This window comes from Nycticebus coucang, chromosome 5 (genome assembly GCF_027406575.1).
Source record: "Nycticebus coucang isolate mNycCou1 chromosome 5, mNycCou1.pri, whole genome shotgun sequence".
NCBI classification, from domain to species: domain Eukaryota; kingdom Metazoa; phylum Chordata; class Mammalia; order Primates; family Lorisidae; genus Nycticebus; species Nycticebus coucang.
In genome coordinates this window covers 83,165,952-83,191,595 of record NC_069784.1, presented here as the reverse complement: position 1 = coordinate 83,191,595, position 25,644 = coordinate 83,165,952, and the positions used below count along the sequence as shown (strand labels likewise).

The following is a 25,644-nucleotide window of genomic DNA, read 5'->3' as shown; positions in this document are numbered from 1 at the left end:
TTCAATCCTAGCACTGATTTTCTTATATTTCTGTTTTTTATTGTTCTTGTTAATAATTTTGAAATACAAACATTAGTTTCTTTTTGGCTGGTGTATTTTTACTTACTGCTGAGAAAATTTCCTTTTTGTATTCTTATGAGATTAAAAACTAATGTTAATACAGATCTTTTATTGTGTCTTTTTTTCTTTTAAACATAGTTATATCTGTCTGGGTCCATTCAGGAGATAAAAACCACAGAGTGGTTAAACAGGGTAAGTTTTATAGAGAGAATCATTAAATCTGATAAAGAGTGACTGTAAGACATAAGAAAAACCACATGTGGTACCCTGGGACTGAGGGAGGAAGGCCAAACTTATGAGAGACCCCTTCCCCAAGGCCAGGGTTTAGACCTTGTTGGAGAAGTTCTGTGTTTTGCCCAGCCTGGAGTTGGTCTGCAGACCATGGACAGTCGTGGCAATCTGGAGTGCAGGTGATGGGTAACCTTTGTATGGTGTGGGAAACTGCGGATGAACAGCCTGTGTGGGCCAGCAGAGGAAACTGAGGTGTTGATAAAGACAAGGGGCTTTTGGTGTACCTGTGCAGGCGGGATTCTATACTTTAGAGTGCTGGATTCTGTGTTGAGAGGTCAAGCCAAGGCTGCAAGGTTGCTAAAGAGACTTGCTGTCTGTGTACATGCCTGGGGCAGGATTCCACCTGATACCTTCACCCTCATACCTCTGATCCACCATGCCATAGAAACCTCCAAAGAGCCTTTGTCTTGCAGTCTCCTTTCAGCACCATCTGCTGAGAAATCTTAAAGTGGTTCTCACAGCAGTCCTCACTGCTTAAAGGACTGGGGTCAGTATGGCAGTGCACATTTTGAAGGGTGAATTTGGAACTAGGAGTCATTAAATTGATAACTGGCACAATAATGTTCCTTTTTCCAGTTTACCTTTTTGCTATACAGGTATATAAAAACTTTTTGCTAATTACCTTTCTGTAGTTTGCATTTCTTGTGTTTGTTCTCCTTCCTTGAGCCCTGTTGACATTTTGAGTCAGTTACTTTAGGGAGCTGTCCTATGCATTATAGCATGTTTAAAAGTTATGACAACCAAAATGTCTCTGGAAAGTACCAAATACCTCTGGGGAATAAAATCTACCTGGGCTGAGAACCACCGTTTTAATCCATGTTTTCTTCTCTGTTAGAACCAGTATAAATCTCTTATTTAATAAAGATTTGCTTGTGTTTTTAAACAGGTTTATTTTAATACAGAGGAAATCAATCTTCAAACAATTAAAAAAATTATTTTTAGATGAGGCATTAGAAACTAACTTCTTTTTCATCTATACATGAATTAAGTCTGGATTTTTAATAATTTTTGTTTCTAGGTTTTTTTTGCTATTTAGTTGCAGATAGGATTAGAACTAAAAATGTTTTAATGGATGCTGTTTTCATTGTGTTCTATTACATTCAGTCTTTGACTCAAGAGCTTGTACTATGCATGCACCACACTAGGTGCTTAAGATTTAATGAGGCAGTGAGTAAAATTTTAAGTGTACACAAAGACTCATCTTAGGTAGCTGTCACATTCTTGCTTGATACTTGATGGTAAAAAAATACTTTTTAAATAGAAGAGTAATTGCTTCATGTATAAAAACTATTACTTCTCAGCCTTTTGGCTAAGATCAAGTATGTATAAAAACAATATCAAAGTAGCTACTGTGAGCATTAAGGTAAAATTTTGTTAAGTGCATGTGTTGCAACAGTTGTGGACTTTGAATCTGAAGACCAAGATTCTGCTCTTGGTTCTTGATTAACCACATAACAACTTGGGCCATAGTTAATCATCTGTGAAAGTGTATTAGATTAACTGGATCCAAAATTCCCTGTCCTACCAGTTCTAACATAGTATGAGTCTTCCAAATTGGAGTTGAAGATAGGAGTAAGGAAGGCCAAAAGCTTGTCACAGTCTTCTAGGACTGGGGGTACATAAAGAAACAATTAAATTTTTATTTTTTTTATAGTGTAAGGTTAGGCTGGTTTAAGCAGAATCAGTAGATTACCAGTAAGTTGGATTGGGACAAGTCTAGTAGTAGAGAATGAGCTTTTAATCCCAAAATGAACTGAAATTCTGGATCTACTTACTAGCTTTAATGAGATTTGATTCTGCTAACAATTTCTGAGTATAAAAAATATGAAGGTAGGACTGTAGGTAAGTTAAAAAGGATTTGCTTGCTGGTGTGGTGGCATGCGTTCATTGATAGTCCTACCTACCTGGGAGGGTTGTTGGAACCCACAAGTTTAAGAGCAGCCTGGACCACATAAGAAGACCAGGTTTCAATCAATCAATCAATCAATCAATCAATAAATGGAATTGCTTAATAATGTGGGAGAAAATATTTGTAAATCACATATCAGATAAGGACCTTGTATCCAGAATTTATAAAGAACTCTTAAAACCCAACAATAAAAAAAAACCCAGTTTTGGCTTGATAGATATTTTCTGGAGAAGATGTACAAATGGCCAGAAAGCACGTGAGAAGGTGCTCAGCACGATTAGTCAATGGGGAAATGCAGATTAAAAACACAGTGAGATACCACTCTGTGTCCACTAGGCTGGTTATAATAAAGTGACCGACAGTAACAAGTATCAGCAAGGATGGAAATGTAAAGTAATACAGTCTCTTGAGAAAACAGTTCTGTATTTTCTCGGAATATAGTTACTATATATCAGTTAAACAAAGTTACCTTAAGACCCAGTAATTGCACTAAGTACATACCCAAGAGAATCAAAAACTTACATCCACACAAAAATTTGTGCACATTATTTATTATTTAATTTTTGTACCATTATTTAGAATGTAGAAACAAATCACCTGACAGATAACCAAAATCTGATAACACCATATGAAAGAACTTTATTCAGCCAGAGAAGCAAATTAAGTTCTGATGCGTACTATAGCTTGGATGAATCTTGAAAATATTATGCCAAGTGGAAAAATGAGGCAGATGTAAAAGACAACATATAGTATGATTCCGCTTTCGTGAGATGTTCAGAACAGGCAAACCATAGAGGTAGAAGAGATTTCTGATGATTTCCAGGGGCAGGGGGAAGAGATGAATGGGTGTGGCTATTAATAGTTAAAGGTGTTTGGGGGATAATGAAAATGTTTTGAACTCTGACTATACTAAAAACCGTTGAATTATGTACTTTAAAAAGGTGAATTTTGTGGTGTGCAAATTGTTCTCTCAATAATTTTTAATTAAACTTGAAAAATTTATGAAGGAGTTTATTCAGTCTGAGATTAGTCTTTACTGGCAATTCATAAGTGTCAATTCCATATTTCTTTCAAACCCTTTCCTATAGTTTTATTCCCTTTGTTTCTTTTCACAAGTTCTGGTTAACATTTAGGTTATTTGAAGCTGTGTCTTTATAGGTTAGCAGAAGGTGTAGGATCAGGAGAGTCAAGTCATCCATTCCTTACATGGTGTTTTATGCCTTGATAACACAAGTAGTCATGGGGGGTAGTCAGTTAGGGTTCCCTTATAAGGAAAAACTGTCAATATGAACATCTAGAAAGAGGAAATAATATGTAGAAAAATTAATTTTATTTCGTTGTTTTTTTTTTTTGAGACAGAGTATCACTATGTTGCCCTTGGTACAGTGCTGTGGCATCACAGCTCACAGCAACCTCCAACTCTTGGGCTTAAGCGAGTCTCTTGCCTCAGCCTCCCAAGTAGCTGGGACTACAGGCGCCAGCCACAATGTCCGGCTATTTCTTTGTTGCAGTTGTCATTGTTTAGCTGGCTTGGGCCGGGTTTGAACCCGCCACCTTGGGTGCATGTGGCTAGCACTGTAACCACTGTGCCAAGGGCACTGAGTCTAATTCTATTTCTTGTTTTATGTTTAGTTATGAGAAGATAAGTTTAAGAAAAAAATTGCTATATAAGTGATATCCTTTCAGAAATTGCTGGGAGCATGTTTAAAACTTTCATTTTGTTGTGCGAGTTATTTCATTATGATGTTCTTTTTTAATAACAATTTATGTCATTACAGATAGATTTGACCAGTTTTGGGCCATCAATCGGAAACTCATGGAATATCCTGCAGAAGAAAATGGATTCCGTTATATTCCCTTTAGAATATATCAGGTAGGAAGTAACATCTTAAAAACTGTCCATTTGTGAAAGCCTTCTGTCTTCTTGAAGCATTCGAGTCCAAAACTCTAACCGAGCACTGTTAGGGTTTTTTAGATCTGTGTCTTGGTGGTGGTCAGATCAGAGACTGTACTGAAATATTTAGCTCATGTAGTTGATGCTCATTATTTGTAGAGTTTGTATTGGCAGATTCACTTACTAACTCAAATTTATTTGTAACTCCAGAGTCAGTACTTGGAACACTTTTGTGGTCATGACAGACACATGCAGAGCAGTGAAACATTTGATTCGCCAGCTGTGCATGTTCCCAGCACAGACTAAACAAAACGATGCTCTACCTTGTTTCAGCTGTCGTACTGTAAACAAGTGTTCTCTTCATAGTCTGTTTAGTGCCTTATCTTTCACATTTTTGTACTTTTTGTTAGTGATTATGCTGTTTAAGATGGATCCCAAGCATATGCTGATGTGCTGTTTTTAAACAGAAATGCAAATCAAAGTTAGGTTTTGATTGGTTGGTAGACATGTGATTGATGCTCACAGAAACATGACCCCCTGTTTCCACTAGGAGCAGTGGCTCAGTGTTCATTCAGCATTTGCAGCAACTGTATACAGCATAACTACTGCAAATAACAAGAACCGACTATATTTATTTGTTTCAGGTAGTGAGTCCTCAGTGTTGTACAACAAAGTAGACACAGTACGCTCTCAAGTCTTTCTTACAGCACACTTGTATGAGGTAAAGAAACTTCATGTTCTGTAGAGTCCTTTAAAAACCTATGTGCTTGGCATATGGCAAATATTAAATATTTGTTGAATGAATAATATTTTTGGAAGCAAGTTTCTTATAATCATGAAATGGCATTTAACGACAAGAATTGGAAACATAATTTCACAGGTATAGACTCTAATCTACTAGGATTTCCACTCAAGCTTAAAAGCTTTTGTAGCCATTTTCAGTATCCCACAATCTTTACTAATAGTTACAGCCATAGTTATTTTTAAAGCTTTTATAGAACTATCACATATCTGTGTGTTCAAAGAGGAAAACAAATTATATAATTAAAGATAAGCTAACAAACAAAAATCTCAGTGTACTGAAGGAACAAAGAGTATTTTTTTGATTTAGTGATGCAGGTGTAATTTTCAAGTGGTTCATATTTTTCCTGAAAGGAAGGTTATGTTTATGTTGTGTGTTTGTGGTCTTGAAAAGTGCCTTGCATGTGAATTTTTGTTAATTCCTTAAATCATTTATCATTTATTAATTTTATTTTCATTATATTTTTATTGTGAGCTCCATAGTAACATACTATAAAACATTTCCACAGCCAAGTAAAATATAATATCTTACTTAAAGAATGTAGTTGCATAAAATATACCACAGACTCAGAAGACATTTCCAAAAGAAGAGTTCCCAAGTGGTTTTGCTATGTGTACCTCTCAGCACTTCCCTGGTTACGTTCTGGCAAATGTGTTTAACTAAACTGTGGTTTTTTAATTGTAACACTAAGCTCCTATAGCAAAAGTGTATTATACTTATTGCATAATTATTACAGTCAGAATAATGAATAGTACAGGTAGGTATACAGAGGAAGGGTTTTCTTTTTTTAATTTATCATTCTGTTCCAGCAGGAAACTGTCAGATTATCCTATGCTTCTTTATTGTGGTATCATAATACAGAAGGATTCAGAGAGATAGGGAGGAAGAGAGGGAAAGAAGATAAAAGAGAGAATGGTTTTTATAATAAAGTTCTATAATTAGATAGAAAGTGGTAAGGTAGAGAGTTCTCAAAATTTGGCTGACAAAACCTGGCTGCTACATGGGACTCTTACAAGGGCAGAGCCTCCTGCCTGATCATCCTTGTGTCAGGGGAGTTGGGTGGTTTTTCCTTAAATAGAAAGAGTCAAAGAGCCCGACCGAGGACTTTTTGGTTCTCAGTTTAACTACTTAACTTTCCTTTTGGTTCTTAATTGAATTTGATTATATTAGAAGTGAAATATGTAAGTGAATATAAAAATTAAGGAGTCTTAGTTTTTGCTAATTTGTCATTTCCCGGTTTTTCCCAGTTCCCTATTTTGTATTTTTGAATATTCAGTTCATGCCTTAACCAAAGGAGGCTGTATCTCTACTTTCCATTTTTCTAGTTATATGGTATAAAAGTATCATCAGATTTCTGTTGCTGACTTCTTTAGATCTGATTAGTTTGTATGGTTTTGTTATTCTGTGTAATTATAGTTTTTATTTATGCAGCATTTTAGTTAATTAGCATCTTTTATTTTTTAAACGTATTATTTTTAAATATACTTTTTGAGACTTTAACTTAGTAAGTAAATTTAAAACCTAAAAATCAGAGTTTATTAATAGGTAAATGAATGGCATGATTTTTACTAAAATATTTATTTTATCTTGCAGAATCCTAGAATAGAATAGATTCTCTATATAGCAAGGGGGAGATAAAAGGGTTTTAATCATGCTTGAGTGAAGCCAGTTTTATCTTGTTCAAGCCATCTTAGGGCAAAGGAATCATCTGATTTTACATGTGAGGAATCTGAAGCTCAGGGATTTTAAGTCACTTGCTTGGGATGACACAAATGAAAAATGGAAAAACCAGAATCCAGACCTAGTTCTCATTTATGAAAAAATATGATTTGGGGGCTCTGCACCTATAGCTCAGTGAGTAGGGCTCCGGCCACATAATGAGGCCGACGGGTTTGAGCCCAGCCTGCTAAACACCAATGACAACTGAAACCAAAAAATAGCCAGGCATTGTGGTCGGTGCCTGTAGTCCCAGCTACTTGAGAGGCTGAGGCAAGAGAAGTGCTTAAGCCCAAGAGTTGGAGGTTGCTGTGAGCTGTGACGTCATAGCACTCTACCGAGAGTGACATAGTGAGACTCTGTCTCAAAAAAAAAAAAAAAAATATTTTTGTTTATGAATTTACAGATTTTTCAGAACATAATTGTCACAAAAATGAAGTCCAGCATCACAAAATGAACAGATAGGAACCTAGAAAGCCTGTGATTGATAGTGTTCTTTAAAGACTGACTTTCATAAGAATTGTTATCAGAGTATTTCTTTTTCATCTGTAATTCGTTTATCATGAGCTCAAAATGAGTATAAAAAAACCAAGTGACAGAATTTTAGTGGTAAAAGTTAAATTGGTCCAAATGCTGTCTAGAGAGTCATAGACCAAAATGTGTCATTTCTGTCATTTACATAACAGTTTAGTTTGGTGTGTTGAGTTTCAGGTTTGTGTTCCTGAAATCCAGGTGCTTCATATTAGCTATTGTTCTAGAGATGAGGTTAATGGCAGGAAGTGTTTCAGAAATGTAACCAAAATCTTATTTAGAATAGCACACATAAACAGATGGTGATTGATGAAGGTATTCGTCAAAAAGATTTGGGAAAAAAACGTCTGAGGTTTTTAGGCACTGGTCTTTATATTGTAGAGTAAAAATCAGGAACATCATTTTCTCTTTTTTAAGAAGCAATGGATTTATAAATGTTATCCTGCCATTATTGTACTTTGGGTAAAAAAAAAAAAATTTGTCTCATTCATTCATTCAGCAAGTTCATTTACTCAAATATTCTTGTGCCTTGTCCTCTACTGTGCACAGGATATACAAGTGGTGATCAGTAATTATACAATATCCCTTAGCGAGTTTATAGTCTGAAGGTAGAAAGAAACTAATTGACTAAGTATGCAAACAAATATAAAATTGGAGCCATGATTATGGTGAAGAGGTACATACTGCAATAAAAACATAATGCCAGGCAGCGCCTGTCGCTCAGTGGGTAGGGCGCCAGTCCCATATACCAAGGTTAACGGGTTTGAACCCGGCCCCAGTCAAACTGCGACAAAAAAATAGCCGGGCATTGCGGCAGGTGCCTGTAGTCCCAGCTACTCCGGAGGCTGAGGCAAGAGAATCGCCTAAGCCCAGGAGTTGGAGGTTGTTGTGAGCTGTGACGCCACAGCACTCTACCGAGGGTGATAAAGTGAGACTCTGTCTCTACAAAAAAAAAAAAAAAAGGCCTAATGCCTTTTCCTTGTACAAGTTTGGAAGGTCAGAGAAGGCTGCCCTGAGGAAGTGTTGCATCCCCAAAGATCTAACAGATGGATTTAAGGTAGGCAGAGGGTCATGAGAAGAGCTTTGTGACTGTTGAGGACAGCTTGTTTTGTCTTGAGCACAAAGAGATGACCATGCATTAAGACTGTGAAGGTAAGGGTCAGACCATATTAAGGAGTTTCTTTTTATCCTTAAAAAAATGGGAAGTCCTCAGGGATTTTTAATAATATGAATATTCATTCATATTTATTCAACAAAGATCACTTAATCTCTTGCTTTGTTCTTTGTGTTTTTCTTTCATCCTTTTTTCTTTTTTTTTTTTCTGAGACATTCTCATTCTTTTTGCCCCAGGTTAGAGTCAGTCTAGCTTACAGCAACCTCAAACTCCTAGATTCAAACCGTCTTCCTGCCGCAGCCTACCAAGCAGGGACTACAGGCACCTGCCACAATGCCTGGCTGATTTTTCTATTTTTAGTAGAGATGGGGTCTCGCTCTTGCTCAGGCTGGTCTCAAACTCCTGAGCTCAAGGCATCATTTTGCCTTGGCCTCCCAGAATGCTTGGATTGCAGGTGTGAGCCACCTTGCCCAGCCTTACATGAGGCTAGTTAATTTAAATAAATTTAGAGAATCTTCTTTTAAAAAATCTAAAGATGTTATTTTTAATTTAAATGAAAACATGAAGCTGATAAACAGTGCTAGTTTGCTAATAGAATTAAAATCCTTCCACCAGGTACAGTGGCTCACACCTGTAATCCTAGCACTCTGGAAGGCCCAGATGGGTGGATTGTCTGAACTCATGAGTTTGAGAGCAGCCTGAGCCAGAGTGAGATCTCGCCTCTAAAAATAGCCAAGCGTTGTGGCAGGAGCCTTTAGTCCTAGCTACTGGGAAGGCTGAGGCAAGAGGATCGCTTGAGCCCAAGAGTTTGAGCTTGCTGTGAACTATAATGCCATGCTACTCTACTGGGGGCAATAAAGTGAGAATCTGTCTCAAAAAAAAAAAAAATTAAAATCATTCCTACTTGTCTTTAGAAGAAGTTTGTCAGTTATATGATAGTAAAATAAAGTAGAATTTGAACTTAGTTTTGTTCCCTTCCATAATCCTCAGAACTCTGCTCCCTTTTCCATTTATTTATTTCATTAAAGCTCCATTAGTATTTTAATTCTTCGGGGAGCTTTACTAGCCATTTTACTTAAGCAAATCTGTTTAACTTCTATTGTAATGCGCTAAAAATACTTGAGAATCTAGTGACTTATGAGTTTGTGGGGAGAAAGAATACATTTTTTTTTAAAGTGGAAACTAGGATGTCAGGAATTAACTTGGCACTTCCTAAAACGAAGAAGGAGCCAACTTTTAGACTCTGTTTCCAGATGTGAGTTATGAATTTTGAAAAGTGAGGACAATAGAAATGTGTGGCAAATTATGGCCATGTTTGTTAAGATTTCTCCCTCCAGGGTCGTGGCAATATTGGTGAGAAAATGACAATTCTCCTCTTCTGTCGTCATCGTCCACTTTAGTAGATATCTTGCAATAATATCTTAATATCTAACAGAAAGCCAGGCACCAAGAAGAGGGACTTGTTTAGTTAACTGAATATTACTGCTTTTCACTTAGTCTTTTAGTCATTTCAAAAAGGTACACTGCATAGTTTATAACATTTTGAATTTTGCAGAAATAGTATCTTTAGCAGAACAAACTTTCTACAAATATTCTCTGTTCCGTAGCTAAATATACGTTACTTTATTTTTGTTATTTATGGTGCCTTTTCTTTTTAAACAAATATTTAAAATCTTTGATATGGTAAAATATATATAATATATAATTTACTATTTTAACCATTTTTAAGTGTACAGTTCAACAGCATCATTTACCTTCACATTGTACATTCATTCTCCAAAACTCTTTTTGTCTTGCAAAACTGAAACTCTATACCTATTAAACAGCAATATTGGTGAGAAAATGACAATTCTCCTCTTCTCTTTTTCTCTATTCTAGTTTTTCTCTGTCTGAGTTTGATTACTCTGAGAACATTATAACAGACAAATCATACACTGTCTTTTTGTGATAGGTTTGTTTTATGTAGTGTAATGTCCTCATTGTTCATCTGTGTTGTATCATGTGTCACGATGTCCTTCCTTTTAAAGGCCTAATAATATTCCATTGTATGTATCCAATGTATACACTACATTTTACTTATTCCTACTTGAGTTGCTTCCACATTTTGGCTATTATAAACTGTGAACATAAGTGTATTAATCCATGAATAAGCAGGATGTCTGTGTGTTGGGGGGAAGGAGAGAGAGAGAGAGATTGATTTAAGACATTGACTTACATTTATAGAGGCTTGGTGGGTCAAAGATCTGGTGCGGTAGGTTGGAGGAGACTCAAGGAATATTTGCAGCTGAGGTCAAAGATAGTCTGTTGGCTGAATTCCTTCTTGCTCAAACTGATTAGATAGGCTGACTCATATTACAGAGGGTAATCCACTTTACTCAGAGTTCATCGATTTAAATGTTAATCCTATCCAAAAATCACCTACACAGAAATATTCAGGAAAATTTCAGCCCTGCCAAGTCACGTTTAAAATTAAACATCATAGTACTTGCTTCAGCAGCAGATATACTAAATTTGGAATGGTATAGGAAAGATTAGCAAGGATAACATGCAAATTCATGAACCATTCCACATTTTTTAAAAAGTTAACTGTGATAATGGGCGCACTAATATCTCTTTGAGACCCTGCTTACAGTTCTTTTGAGTATTTGCCCAGAAATGGAATTTCTGCATCGTATGATAATTGTAGCTGCATGACTTTATATTCCCACCCACTCTGCACAAAGGCTTTCTGCTTTTCTACATCTCCATCAACAGTTATTTCCTATTTGTTTTGTGTATTAGCCATCCTAATGGTTGTAGGATATAATCACCAGTGAATAATGGTGCTTAGTATCTTTTCATGTATTTGTTGTATATCTTCTTTGGAGAAATAGCAATCTATTCAAGTCCTTTACCCGTTTTTGAATCAAGTTTGGGGGTTTCATTGTGGAGTTGTAGGACCTAGTTTATTCTCTTTAATGGAGATCACATTCAATCTGTGGATGCACTGTAATGTGTTCATTATTCCCTGAGTTTTCTTTTTGTTTCTGGTTTTTACCATATAAACAGTACAGCAGTAAACAGTATTTCATATATATTCTTTTAGATATGGAATAGGTTCCCCAAAATGGGATTTGGGATCAAAAGGTAGAGATTCAAATAAAATAAATTTGCTAGGTTGCTTTTCAAAAATGTATCAATTTAAATTTCCACCAACAGTATATGAGGGTATGTTTCTCACCTACATCTCTATTAGCAGTAGGGCATTGTAACTCTCACTTTCAGCAGTAGTATCAGTATTAAAGAGATACATCATTTCTACTTCAGTTAATATTTCTCTCATACTCAGTGAGTTTATCTATTTGCCTTATACTCAGTGAGTAATCTATTTGCCTTTTTGGCCATTTGGATTTCTTTTTTTTTGTAAATTGCCTTGTATTTTATTTTGCTTGTTTTTCTTCTGTTATTTTCATTTTATAAAATGTTAATTTTTATAGGTATTAACCTTTTTCTGTCTATCACATTACAACAAAATTATAGCTGTACAATTTATATGCTATCTTTATATGAGAAAAAATTTTAAAGTATTATATACCAGATATGCCTTTCTTTTTCTAATGAGTACGTGAACTCCTTTCGTTGTTAAGAAGACCCTTTCCCACAGTATGTTGTGTGAGATAGGTTCCTGCTTTATTTGCTTCCAGATGATAACTGTCAAAAAGTTGCACAACATTAGATCACCACTCTCTAAATTTTAAAACATTTTCGTCATTCCCCAAAGAAACCCCATATCCCTCAACAGTGACCCTATCCCTCCTCTCCTGACCCCTGGCAGCTACTGTTCTCCTTTGTCTCTGGATTTGCTATAATGGAATTTCATGTAAATAAAATCATATATGTCCTTTCACATCCGCCTTCTTTCACTTGGCGTAATATTTTCAAGATTTGTCCATGTTGTAGCATGTATCAGTATGTCATTCTTCTTATAGCTGAATAGCATTCTGATGAATGGATATACCTTTTGTTTATTCATTCATTAGTAGATGAGCATCAGGTGGTTTCCATTTTTTAGCTATTATGAATGACACTGCTATGAACATTTGTGTACAAGTTTTTGGGTGTTTTTCCAGTTCTCCTTTGTATATACCTCAGAGTGGAATTAGTGGATCATATGGTAACTTTGTATAACCTTTTGAGCAGCTGTCAAACTCTTTTCCTAAGTTGCTGTGTCATCTTACATTCTTATTTTCCTAAGTTGCTGTGTCATCTTACATTCTTACCAGCAGTGCATGTGAATGAGGGCTCCACTTACCCCTACTCCATATCCCTCCCAACGTTTGTTACTGTGCATCATTTTGATTATAGTTATTCTAAGGACGTGTGAAAAGTTATCACACTGTGATTTTGCTGTGCATTTCCTTAATAACTGATGATATATATTGAGCACCTTTTTTAGTTTTCTTTTTTCTTTTTTTTTTTTTATTGTTGGTGATTCATTGAGGGTACAATAAGCCAGGTTACACTGATTGCAATTGTTAGGTAAAGTCCCTCTTGCAATCATGTCTTGCCCCCATAAAGTGTGACACACAGCAAGGCCCCATGATTTTTTTTTTTTTTCTTTTTAAGAGGTGGAGTCTTACTCTGTTACCTAGGACTGATGTGATCATAACTCACTGCAACCTCAGACTCCTGGGCTCAAGTGATCCTCCTGCCTCAGCCTTCCAAATAGCTGGGACTATGGGCATGTGCCATCATGCCTGGCTAATTTTTTTTTTTTTTTTAAGAAATGGGGTCTTGCTGTATTGTCCAGACTAGTTTCAAACTCTCAGTCTCAAGAAATTCTTCTGCCTTGGCCTCCCAAAAGTGCTGGGATTATAGGTGTGAGCCACCACACCTATCTTAAGCATCTTTTTTTCTCTTGCTTACTGGCCATTTATATATTATCTTAGGGGAAACATCTCGTTAAATTTTTCAATTGGGTTGTCTTTTCTTTGTTTATTTGAAAGTATTCTTTATATAATCTGGATACTACATATAGACACATACTAGATATATGCTTTACAATTTTTTTTTACATTCTGTCTTTTCACTTGGTGATGTCCTTTGGAGCACAAAAATTTTTAATTTTTGTAAAATTCGGTTCATTTTTCCTTGGTTATTGATATTCTTGTATTGTCATTTCTGAGAAACTATTACCTAATCTAAGATAATAAAGACTTACGTTTTCTTCTAAAGTTATACGATTTTAGTACTTCCATTTAAGTCGTTAATCTATTTTGGGTTGCTTTTTGTATATGGATAAGGTAGGAATCTGTCTTTATTGCTTTGCATGTGATATTCCAATTCTCATGGCACAATTTGTTAAAAAGCCTTATCTTTCCCTTATAAATTTGCTTGGTACCCTTGTTGAAAATTGCCAGTAAGTATATGGGCTTATATGTAGATTATCTGTTCTATTTAATTGATCTATATGTCTTTGCTTATGTCAAATCCACCTGTCTTGAATCTTTAGGTTTGTAGTAAGTTTTAACATTGAGAAATATGACTCCTTCATCTTTTTCCTTTATAAAGATTATTTTGTCTTTTCCGAATTCCTTGTATTTCCATATGAGTGTTAGGATCAGCTTTTCAGTTTCTGTAAAATAGTAAGCTGACATTTCAATAGTCATTGTATTGAATATGTGGATTAATTGGGGGAATATTGTTATCTTAATGAATATTAAGTTCATCAGTTGTTGAACACATGGTTTCTTTCCATTTATTTCGGTCATCTTTACTTGGGTTCAACAATGTTTTACAGTTTTTAGTATATAAGTCTTAAACTTCTTTTATTAAATTTATTCCTAAGTTTTTTTCTTTTTGATGCTATGAAATGAATTTGGTTTTTATTATGTAGCATTTTTGGATTGTTCATTGCTAGTGTATATAAATAATACTGATTTTTGCATATTGATCACGTGTCCCGCAACTTTGGTGAACTCATTCCTTAGAATACTTAGATCATATTGTTGCAAATACAGTTCTACTTCATTTTCAATCCGAATGCCTTTTTTTTCCCTAATGTCTCTGGCTAGAACTTCTAATACAGCATCAAAATGGAAGTGGCAAAAGCAGATGTTATTGTCATATCCCTGATCTTAGAGAGAATTCTTTTATCATTAAGTATGATGCTAGCTCTAAGTAAGTTTTTGATAGATATGCTTTATCACACTGAGTTCTCTTCCATTCTTAGTTTTTTTCTTTCTTTTTTTTAATCATGAAAGCATATTAAAGTGAATGCTTTTCTGTGTCTGATCAAATGATCATATGGTTTTTTTCCCCCTCTATTCTGTTATTATGGTGCATTGATCCATTTTTCTTTTTTGAACTCATCTTGGATTCTTGAGATAGATCCATTTGGCCATAGAACCCTTTGATATGTTGCTGGGTTTGGTGTGCTCGTTTTGTTTGAGGATTTTCATTCCTTCATGAATATAAGGAATATTGGTCTCCAGTATTCTTTTGTTTTGGTATTTTTGTTTGGTTTTGCCATTAACTGTTGAGCTCCTAAAGCCATTTTTTTATTTCAATTCTTGCACTTTTTAACTCCAGAATTTTTGTTTGGTACTTTTTTGTAAATTGTATTTCTTTATCTCTATAATTTCTACCTCTATTTTATGAAAGGCTTTTCTTATACTTTCCTTTAATTCTTTAGACATGGTTTTCTTTAGTTCTTTGTATATATTTAAAATAGCTCTCTTAAGTCTTTGTATAGTAAGTCTGGCTTCTGGTTGTACTTAGGAATGCTTCGTGTTGCTTTTTTCCTGACTGTATGGCCCATACTTTCTTGTTCCTTTGCATTTCTTACGCTGTTTTCATTGAAAGCTGAACATTTCCTATGATATATAACCCTTCCCAAGGTTGGTTTTTGTGGTTGTTACTGCTGTTGTCTGTTTAGTTCCTTTTCTGAACTAATTCTTTGTTGTGTGTAGTCGCCGAAGTCCCTGCTTGGTTAGTTTAGTGATTATCTACTGATTAGAAGAGATTTTCTTAAATGCCTAAAACCAGTATGTCTCCCAGCCTTTTCTGAGGGGCTGTGTGTGAATGTCGGCCATGCCTTCAATGCTCACACAAGCAATTTACAACTCTATTTTACTTTCTTATACAGAGCCTCGAGGTTTGCAGTAGGTAAGAGTTTTAGGGCCTTCACAGATGTTTTTCTGAGTATGTGCACAACTCTATACATGTGTCTGGGCTTCTAGATTACTAGGAATATCTTGGAACTTTAAAGGGCCCCCTTGGATTTCTTCTCATTTCCCAGGTCTTTCTTTTAATATTTTGGTTAGCTTGTTCTTTGCCTTAGCTGTTATTGCTACCTCAGTGAAGCTATGCTGTTTTCATGGTTGCCACTGATTTTTTTCCATGAACACTCCTGAGAATAAGGTTGTTTGCCCTGAGTGAGCTCTGAGTTGGGTCAAATAAGGTGGGGTGTTCTAGGGAAATGACAGATCAAATATTGACAGTTTTCTGAGAATGGAGCTTTGAAAGAGCTCCAGCCCCATTTTGATCTTTCCAGTGGCTGCTAGGCTGCTGTGATGCAGGCTGTTGACTTTTTTTTCTTTTTTGAGACAGAATCTCACTTTGTCACCCTCAGTAGAATGCCATGGTGTCACAGCTCATAGCAACCTCAAACTCAAGGGCTCAAGCAATTCTCTTGCCTCAGCCTCCTGAGTAGCTGGGACTACAGGTGACCACAACAACCCCTAGCTATTTTTTAGAGACGGGGTCTCACTCTTGTAAGCTCAGGCAATCTACTTGCCTCAGCCTCCCAAGTGTTGAGATGAACTCTGTTTTAAAAAATTTCTTTCTACCTTTTTCTGTGACAAATGTAACTTTGGAAAATTAGAGCATACAAGCTGGAAGAATTTTCCAATTTAAACCCCTAATTATGGGAATCAGACAATTTGCACAAAACTGACTTGCCCAGTATTCAATTGGATATTTAATACCAGAGCCAGGAATAGAACTTGGGTCTTGAATCTTTAGCCTAGTTCTTTTTCTACACCAAATATTGTATCATAATATAATACAGACACATATGTATGAACTACTTTTTTAATAGTGTACCATGGTTCTGTTAAAGTATATGTAGTTTCTCTTAAGTAATAAACTGTGAATTTCTCAGGGACAAGGATTGTTTCATGTCTTTATATTTATAGGTGATTCTCAGAGACTATTTCTCGCTATAATGAGTGAATGAATAATAATAATTTGCTTTAGTATTAATATTTTAATGTAACCTTGAATCGTATTTTCTATTTACACTCATCTTTTAAAAGAAATAGGTAAATCAAGGCCTGTAGGGGGCAGCCCAACACAGCAAGTTTTGGTTGCCCTTTCTAAATAAAATACCTGCTACCCTCTAAGATCTTTAACTTAAATTGCTTCCTATGTGGATTTTTGAAAAATGAAAACAATTATTAATTTTCAGTTCATTTTGGCAAGTACATTTTGAACTTTTTTTTTTGGTGCATACCTGATGACCTGAATGGGAACTATTTAATGCAGATAATTGACCATTTTGATGAAAACAAACATTATTTATTAGAGCTTTTTAAATTTTTGCTTTATTTATTAATTTCAAAATAAGACAGATAATTTTATGGCAAATTTTATTCCTCATTCGTAGCTGGAGAAATACAAAGTTAATGGTGTTATCCCAAACTATAATACTAAAGTTATTAAATAAAGTAAACATTTTCTCATTACTAATTTGTTGTACTAAGCTAGGCCATTGTTTCATTTGATATTTTTGAGATTAAGAAATATTGCTACTAATTAAAGCAAACTGTAGGCAAATAATAATAATAGCCTTAACATTTTTGAGTACTTCACTGAATGTCAGATACTGCTTCCTGCCTTTAACCTATTTTCTTCTACTAGAGAAAAATGCATGAACAGAAAGTAAAAATGTTAATATCCTCCCTTTAGTGTGAAGAGCCTGAAATAGCTAGTATGCTGGGGCTTTTTTCCCTTTTACTTGTGTAAAGTTCTTTTCTCTGATTATCAATAAAGTTTTAGTGATCAGATTAAAGAAGGAACTTTCAAATTTAGTAGAAGAATGAACTCATTCCCTGTGCTTATGCATATAGTAATACGGGATGATTTTAGAAGCCAAAAGAGGTGATACCTCATTTTAAAAGATTGTGAATGGGTTTTAATTATTTCAATAAAAATGTTTTTTTAAGCTCTTTATTCGAAGAAATTCTTGTATACTATAAGATGCTTAGTATTTTTTATGCTAGTGTGGTCTAAGACATGTAAAAATTGACTTTATAGTCTTACTGTTTTCTTATTTTCACCTTTTGATAATTTCACTTCTCCTTAATATGTCTTTGAGAATATGAATAGATATAGTAAAAATGAGTTAGACTTCTATTGGTCAGTTTTGAAATTTGATAACATGTTAAATACAAGAGGACTTCAAATGTTGTAACTGTTGAAAATAGAACTATTCTATAGCTAGTCAATAGTATTTATATCACAGAAGTAAGATCTTAATGTAAAACTCTTAGAAGAAATATTTTAAAATTAAGGTCACTCCCTGGTTTATGTTACTATTTATCTTTTTAATACCTCAGATTATACTTAATATTACAGAGTTTCTTGGAAGAATTGTCACTCTGGTAATACATGCCAGATGTAACCTATACAGTTAGTCAGAGGCTGCTTTAATGATTGACTTCACTTGTTCCATTTCTCACTGACTGAGATGGGGTTTACTTTCTCAGTTTACTGCTGGCCTAATGCCATCTTTGCAGATGAAAACCTAAACTTAGTCCTTGTCCAGAGAATGTTCATTCCTTCATGCTTACTACTCAAAAAGATCTCTAAGGCCCCAGTTGGTTTCTTTGTGTCACTACCATATTTTTCTTTCAGTCACAGAGAATGCCAACATTGAGAATGATGCTACTTAATCTGATCATTCATTCTGCCAACAACTTCATGTAAAAAATTCTGCTTAATCACTTACCTATTCCAATAGTGAAAACTGTCTTCTCATTTTTTTTTTCGTTCTTCTCATAAATGATTTTCATATAACATGCCAGAGCACTCAACACCTGTTAGAACAGGATTACTAGGCTTTGATTCTTAGTAGTGGTTCCTTCTTTGGGTAAATATGAGAGTTGCTTTTTGGTCTAATTACTCATACTTTTAAAATAACTGCTTGCAAATAATTTCAAGTAGGTAATATACAGGGTAATCACTGCAGGAATATTATAAGGAAAAATCAATTTAAAAATACAAAGACTAGTATCCAATTCTTTATTTCTGACTTGAGCTTGAACAGTTTTGTTTGACATTTCATATCAGAGTATCATACCCTGATGAAATATGTGCCTCAGTTCTTGGGTAATACCTGTTTTTTTATTTTACTTTTAATTTTCAAGGTTTCGTAGGATTTTATATAACTTTTGTTTTGTGATCCTTGCGGATTGTTTGTAATAATAAGTACCAAGGAGATGATGTAAGTACAGAGACATTGATAGATAATACTGATGTGAACATTGATTTATTGATATTACATATAGAAACAGGTATTGATAGGTACATACTTGAAACTCCTAAAATATTTAGGTAGGTAAGTTGCTTCTTTTGCATTTGATTATGATATATTAAAATGTTAGTTCTCTGTTAAGAAATATAATCTAGTATATCATTCAATGGTATTATCTGACTTTGATGCCTTATGAGCATTTTAGAAAATATATTCTGTTCTGAACAGTATGTATTTCTCAACAGTCTTCTTTAATAAAAGTTATCAATATAAAGGAGGGTCAATGTTGGTGCAAAGAGCCACTGTTTGAGTGTATTGCGTAGAGGGGATAGAGAGACAGGTCTCTATCAATGAAATGATGAGTTTGATTATAATTAAGTTCAATGAGATTGGAATACATATTTGGAAGCCATGTTTGAGTGGACCATATGTCTACCTTGGGTGTGATCTTTTCATGAAAGTTACCATTTGTATGTTGTAACATAATTATGTGCATAACATAATTTAATTAAAATTGTACTAGTTGTGAAATTATGTGAATTAGTAAGCTCAGAGTTTCAAATGATTATTGAATTCACTGAAGAGTGATTTATATATAGTTGTTCACCAATATCCATCCATGAAGAATTTATTCCAAGATTTCCCTTGGATACCAAAATTCATAGATGCTTGAGTCCTTTATGTAAAATGACAGTTATTTGCCTATAACCTATGCACATGCTCCTGTAATCCTAGATTACATATAATAACCTAGCACAATGTAAATGCTATGTCAATAGTTACAATACTATGTTTAGGGAATAATGACCAAAAAAGTCTACACATGTTCAGTACAGTCACAGAATTTTTTCCAAACATTTTTGATTCATAGTTGGTTGAATCCACAGATGGAGAAACCATGGATATGGAGGGCTGACTGTATTAGATATGTGGCTAAGTTAATAATGTGCATGAAATTTTGAGAAGCTAAACTAATGTATGTTACTGAATTTCATTTAACTGTGCTTTGTGTCATATTAAACTTGTTTTCATAATGTTTGTATATAGAAATTACATAATGAAATGTAGAAAATCAAAATGTATTTTAAGAAATAGCATGTTTTCAATGCTAAAGACCCAGAAATCTTACTACCCAGTAAGTAGTACTTAACTGTTAACATTTTGTCCATATTTGTCAATGTGTAGATAAGAACTGGATTAATTTATATATACAAAGGAAAGAATTTATTCTGCTGTTTAATATATAAAAAAGAAGTAAAATACTTCAACAGGTCTTTCTGTCCTCTTTTTCTTCTTTTTTTCCCCTTCCTTTTTCTTTTTTCTGCATGTTTTTGTCCCACCTTTCCTCCCTCGCAGAATCCTCCTTTTTCTGCCTCACTAATCTGAAAAGTGTTTTTACTACATAGTAAAAGCATTTCCTATTTTAATTAAACTTTTGAAGTTTACTTTTAAAAGCAGAGCTTTACTAAAGGAAAAATGCCTCGATTAGCTTACATTTAAAATCCTTTTTATCGTGATGAGGGTAATTATCTGTTACTTCTAAGAAGTAAGCCATAGCTAATTTCTGACTCTGAGTACATGTTTAAAGTAACTTAGAATCAGCTTGGGACAGTTCTGACGTCTGCTTATGTAATGCAACATCTATACTCTTCACTGGGTGTTCATTTTAGCTACAGATGCTTCATATAAAACAGGGTAGAGTAGCTTTCAAAAGGATCTACACATCAAAGTGTAACTTGAACTCTGGTTTTTACATTGGTTGAGGAGTGCTTAAAGTAGGAGAACTAACAAATTTGCTTTTTCCCCTAACACATTATCATTTTAGAGTTTTTAATACTTTCGACATCTTTTGTAAACCATACCATGTATAATTGAATAGTTTTATTACTTTGGAATGTTTCAACAACATTCACGTTAAATATTATAGTTCATTTTTTGTGTAGTAAGGAAAGTTTTACTTAACTGTGTTAATTCTGAGGAATGATGATGCCACTTTTGAAGCCTTTACAATTATTTTAATAAAGTACCATGTGTAAAGTTGGAACACCATACTCTTCCATTCATCTCTGTAGTTTGATAATTATTCATGAGGCCAATTTTATCATCTTTTAAAGCTTGGTTCCTAAGAGGGCTTTAAAATAAGTGCAGTGATTATAGCTTTCAGCTACGGTGTATATCCTCTTTTGTTAGTGAATTCTTTGAAACAGAGCCTCTTACTCAAACCCTGACCACAGTCTCTTTTCCATTTCTCAGATGGATAAACTCACTTAAATTACACTAGTCTTTGATGTATACTGTCCTCTTAGAACCCTTTTAAAAAATCATCACTTCAGTGTACTAAATAACAAAATGTTTATACTAGTTTTAAAATAAAACGTCCATTTTAGAAAAGAAAGCTATAATTTGACTTGCTTAATTTGTGGCACTGGATTATATTATCTCAAAATAAAAATTAGAATACATCAGTCTACTTTGTGTATAGGCAGTCCCCTCCCTGTTCATATATTGTATCCTCAAAATACGAATGTTTTTGTGGGGATACGTACTTAACTTATAAATAATAGTTAACTTCCCAGGATAGGCCACATAAATAATAGTGAAATCCAAATATGATATCAGTTTTGTAAATCCTAACCTACATTTATAGCTTTGTTCTTTTGTTGTGCCAGATTCTAACTCAAGGATCTGCAAGAGAAAGAATTCTGAGAGTTTCTCCTCCCCATTCCAGTCACAGCAGTACGGTGGGAGTCAGCTAGGAAGGAAGAAGATGGAAGCGTTCTTGGCTACCCCAGAGGTCTCTGGGAGGCTCAGAAACAGTAGACATAGTGAGTCCACAGTCTGGGTAATAGCTTTTCAATAAGGATGTTTATAATGTCCCAGACACTGTATTTGGTATTTCCATTTCATATTACCTTTTAATGATGAAATTAGTATGTATTTTAGTAAAGCCTTTTGTTTTCAAGCATCCAGAAGATGAGTATTAAATGAGTTTTGGTAACCAATTAAGGCAGTTATTTAAATCCCTCAAATAACTTAAAATTGCTATGATGGTGTACAACTTTTTAAAGATAGTAACCTATGATTTTTCTAAATTGATTATGGTAGGAATGTATCTTTGATCCTTTTTATTTGGGGCTCTTGACCCTCCTTTAAATGTTTTTAAAATTTATTTCGGAATGCATTTATTGTTTTTAAAAACTTACACACAAAACAAGCACATGGTATTATACATAGCCGTAAATCTGAGCCGTCACCCCAGCAGGACTCTCCCTTACCACCTATATGAGGAGTTTTTAAAAAATAAGTAACAGCTTTATTAAAGTATAATTCCAATATCATAGAGATACAGGGTGATATAATTCCAATATCATAGAGATAAAGGGTGATATAATTCCAGTATCACCCTTTTATTTATTCATTCTTTTGGAGAGGGGTCTCACTTGTTGCCCAGACTGGGTACAGTGGCTATTCACGGGTACAATCATAGTACAGTATAGCCTGGAGCTCCTGGGCTTAGTGATCCCGCTGCCTCAGCTTCTCAAGGAGATAGAACTACAGGTGAACACCACCACACCCAGCTCAGGTCACCCTTTGACAGCATACTATTCAGTGATTTTTAAAATAGTCACAGAGTTGTGCAACTATTAAACTGTGAAATTCCAGAATATTTTCATTTCTCTCCCTTCCTCCTCCCTCGAGCCCCTGAAAACTATTGATTGATTTTTTTTGTCCCCACATATTTGCCTATTTCAGATATTTTATGTAATTAGGATTATATAATATATGGCCTTTTGTGTCTGGCTTCTTTTACTGCATATTTTCAAGGTTCATTCGATCAGTACATCATTCTTTTTATGGCCCTGTAATATTCCCTTGTGTGCAATATCCTGTTTTGCTTATCCATTCATAAATTGATAGACATTGGGTTGTCTCCACCTTTTGGCTATTATGAAGAAATGCTGCAATAAACATCTATTTATAAATTTTTTGGTGGGTATAATATTTTCAGTTATCTTTTCATGTGTTTAACTAGCCATTTGTGTGTCATCTTAGAGGAAATGAATGTTTTCAAATCCTTTGCTCATTTTTAAATTCTTTTATATATATATATATATATATATATATATATATATAGTTGTAAGAATTCTCTGTCTATTGTGAACACTGGTCCCTCCCTATCAGATATATGGTTTGCAGATATTTTTTCCCATTTTGTGTGGTTTCTTTTCATTTTCTTGATGATGTCTTTGAAAAACAGAAGCTTTAAATTCTGATAAAGTCAGTTTGTCTCTTTTTTCTTTAGTTGCTGTTGCTTTGGAGATGTCGTATCTACAAAACCATTTCCTAATCTAAGGCCACAAAGATTTCCTTTTATGTTTCCTTTGTAGAGTTTTATTGTTTTGCTGCACTGTTTTTTTTTTTTTCATAGTAATCAAGTAGTGTGGTTTTTAAATTTCTCAATCAAAATATATAAGCAGTGATATCTATAAACTGTCACTTGCCTTTATTTGCTACTTCTAAAAACTTCACAAGAATAAACACTCTCAAGTTAAAAGTTTAGTATTCTCTGTAAAACCCCCAGAACATGCACAGAGAGGTGAGGGGAGGCGAGGCTCTGGGTAGTGCTTCACTAATTCCTAGTCAGGTTTAAAATCACTTTTCTCCTGGGTAAGAGACTTGACTGGGCATCAAGAGAACAGAATTTCACTTTTAAAGTATTCACAGCAGCTTTTACCCAGACATTTTTTCTTTTACCCAGACTTTGATTTCTTTATTTGTACTAATTAAAAGTACTTAATTATTTTATAGAAGCATGCCATATAGATAGAACATGTTCACATACAAAAGTACTGTTTGATTCCTTAGAAGAAAATAGTTAATTAATTATATTGGTCTTGTATTAGACTTTTTGTGTGGCTTTGTATAAAATTAGGTAAGATTTTTAAAGCAAAATTTAAACTATAATTCCCTTGGTATGATTTTGAAATCTTTTGGGAAAAATTTTAGAAGAACTAACATAATTATTACTACAAAATGTCAATCCCAGTACTTTTATATGAAATTTTTCTTTGGCCAGTCCACTAGTGATTCCACAAAAAAATTTAAAACCAATATAATTTGTTCTATAAATGAGTTTATAAACAGCATCAATATGATCCTAATCTTTTAAAATTAACATTCATCTTTATTTTTTCCTCACTCAGAGAGAACAGAAATCCAGGAGGTCTCCTACACACCTTTTAGTCCTTCACATCCCACCACATCTTTAAGTTATGCCAGTGCAGCCTCCTGGATTTCATCACAGTTTCTCTCCAATAATCTGCAACCATCTGGGACCAGGCCTTTGGTGTCTCCAGCCTGGATGATTCCTACCTGGTATCCCTTCTCCAGGACTACCTCTCCAATCCACACCCCATCAGATGGATCTATAAATCGATCCCAATCTTCAGGTCGGGAAGTAGTGCTTCCCTATTACACACGTTACTCAGTCACAGGGTGTGAGGAGGACACAGACTGTCGCCTGTCTTGAAGAAAATTTGCCACAACTTTTTATATGACAGGATATATTTGGCATTGTCTAGACAAAATTATAATATAACTATTTAAATAAGACAAAACATAAACTTCAAACCAGATTGTGGCTATAATTCTGATGGATGCTTTCATTTAATCATGGTGTTAATTAAGACACTTCTGCTTTGGGGATTAACTGTCCCTGACTATGATAATGACAGCTTTTCAAATGTTAATTATTATTTTTTAGTGTTGTCAGGAATATTAACAGTGGGCTTCAGACTCTCATAGCATAACTATAGAAGTGCTTATTTTCAGTCTCCTATTTCCCTGCCTAAGGGATAAGAGTGGTGAAGTGGCAGGGACTCCTACCCACCTATCCTCCCCCTGCCCCACTTCACACCACCAAAAGACTGTTTACTGCAAAAGTTTAAAAGCATTCATTTGGAAATTGTCTGTTCTTTTTATTTAATGAGGTATTGTAATGGTGTATATTCTTAAGGTAATTTTAATATGAGACGTCTTTAGAAAAATGTGATATAGAATTTGACATGCATGAATGTATATTAAGCTGAATGTGCCTGTGGCACTTTGATGCATATGTCGTGTGTCCTTGTTGGTAATGTCTGGCAGCATATCCTGTGTAAACCCCTGTTTTCTTTTTATTTGTGGCACATAATATTCATTCTAATTAACAAGACTTCAAAGGAAACCAGAGGTTGAATACCAATTATTTTTCATTCTCTCTGTAATTGGTTCTTTAACAACTATAACTATTACCTTTCTTTGGTTCCACATTTAATGACAGTTTAAAAGAAAAAAATGAAAAGAGCTCATTATTAAGCACTTGTTAATTATCTTATATATCTCATTTAATTATCACAGCAATTGTTCAAAGATACAAATTTCTTCCATTTTTCAAATTCAGAAACAGACTTCCAAAGGTTGATGTTTCTTGCTCTAGATACACAGTTAAGTTAGGTTGGGAGTCCAACCAAGCCTTTGTTAATTCCACTGCATTTGACATCCAAGTTCCCCCCTTGATGGCCCATAGCTCACTTTTCTCTTCTTGTCCACTTATTTCTCACAAATACCATTATATTCCAGTTGCCCTCTGCATACTGAAATGACAGTATCTCTTTCTCTATTTTAAAAAATATTATCTATTTCAAGTTGGAAACTTGAAGGCCTTCTACAGTCCTTCCTTTGTTTTCATCTTCTTTTGAAACTCTGTACGGCATTAATAAAATATTTTACAGTCTGTCGTAATGAGCATATTTTACTTTGTTCCTACTGA

At 34.4% G+C, this 25,644-nt stretch overlaps 1 protein-coding gene and 2 pseudogenes across 5 annotated transcripts in view; 2 read left to right on the top strand and 1 right to left on the bottom strand.

Annotated features, from left to right (window-relative positions):
- LOC128585843 (glyceraldehyde-3-phosphate dehydrogenase-like) overlaps positions 1–25,644 on the bottom strand; it is a 618,240-nt pseudogene that overhangs the window by 100,232 nt on the left and 492,364 nt on the right. The gene's annotated exons all lie outside the window — the stretch shown is intronic.
- Positions 1–25,644, top strand: part of ATG5 (autophagy related 5) — a 144,755-nt gene that overhangs the window by 90,994 nt on the left and 28,117 nt on the right. For all 4 annotated transcript variants that reach the window (XM_053591182.1, XM_053591179.1, XM_053591180.1 and 1 more), the window contains one exon: positions 4,039–4,133. In XM_053591182.1, the coding sequence (XP_053447157.1) occupies positions 4,039–4,133 (95 nt within the window). The remainder of the gene's footprint in view (positions 1–4,038; positions 4,134–25,644) is intronic.
- On the top strand, positions 10,803–10,892 carry LOC128586993 (uncharacterized; annotated as a pseudogene).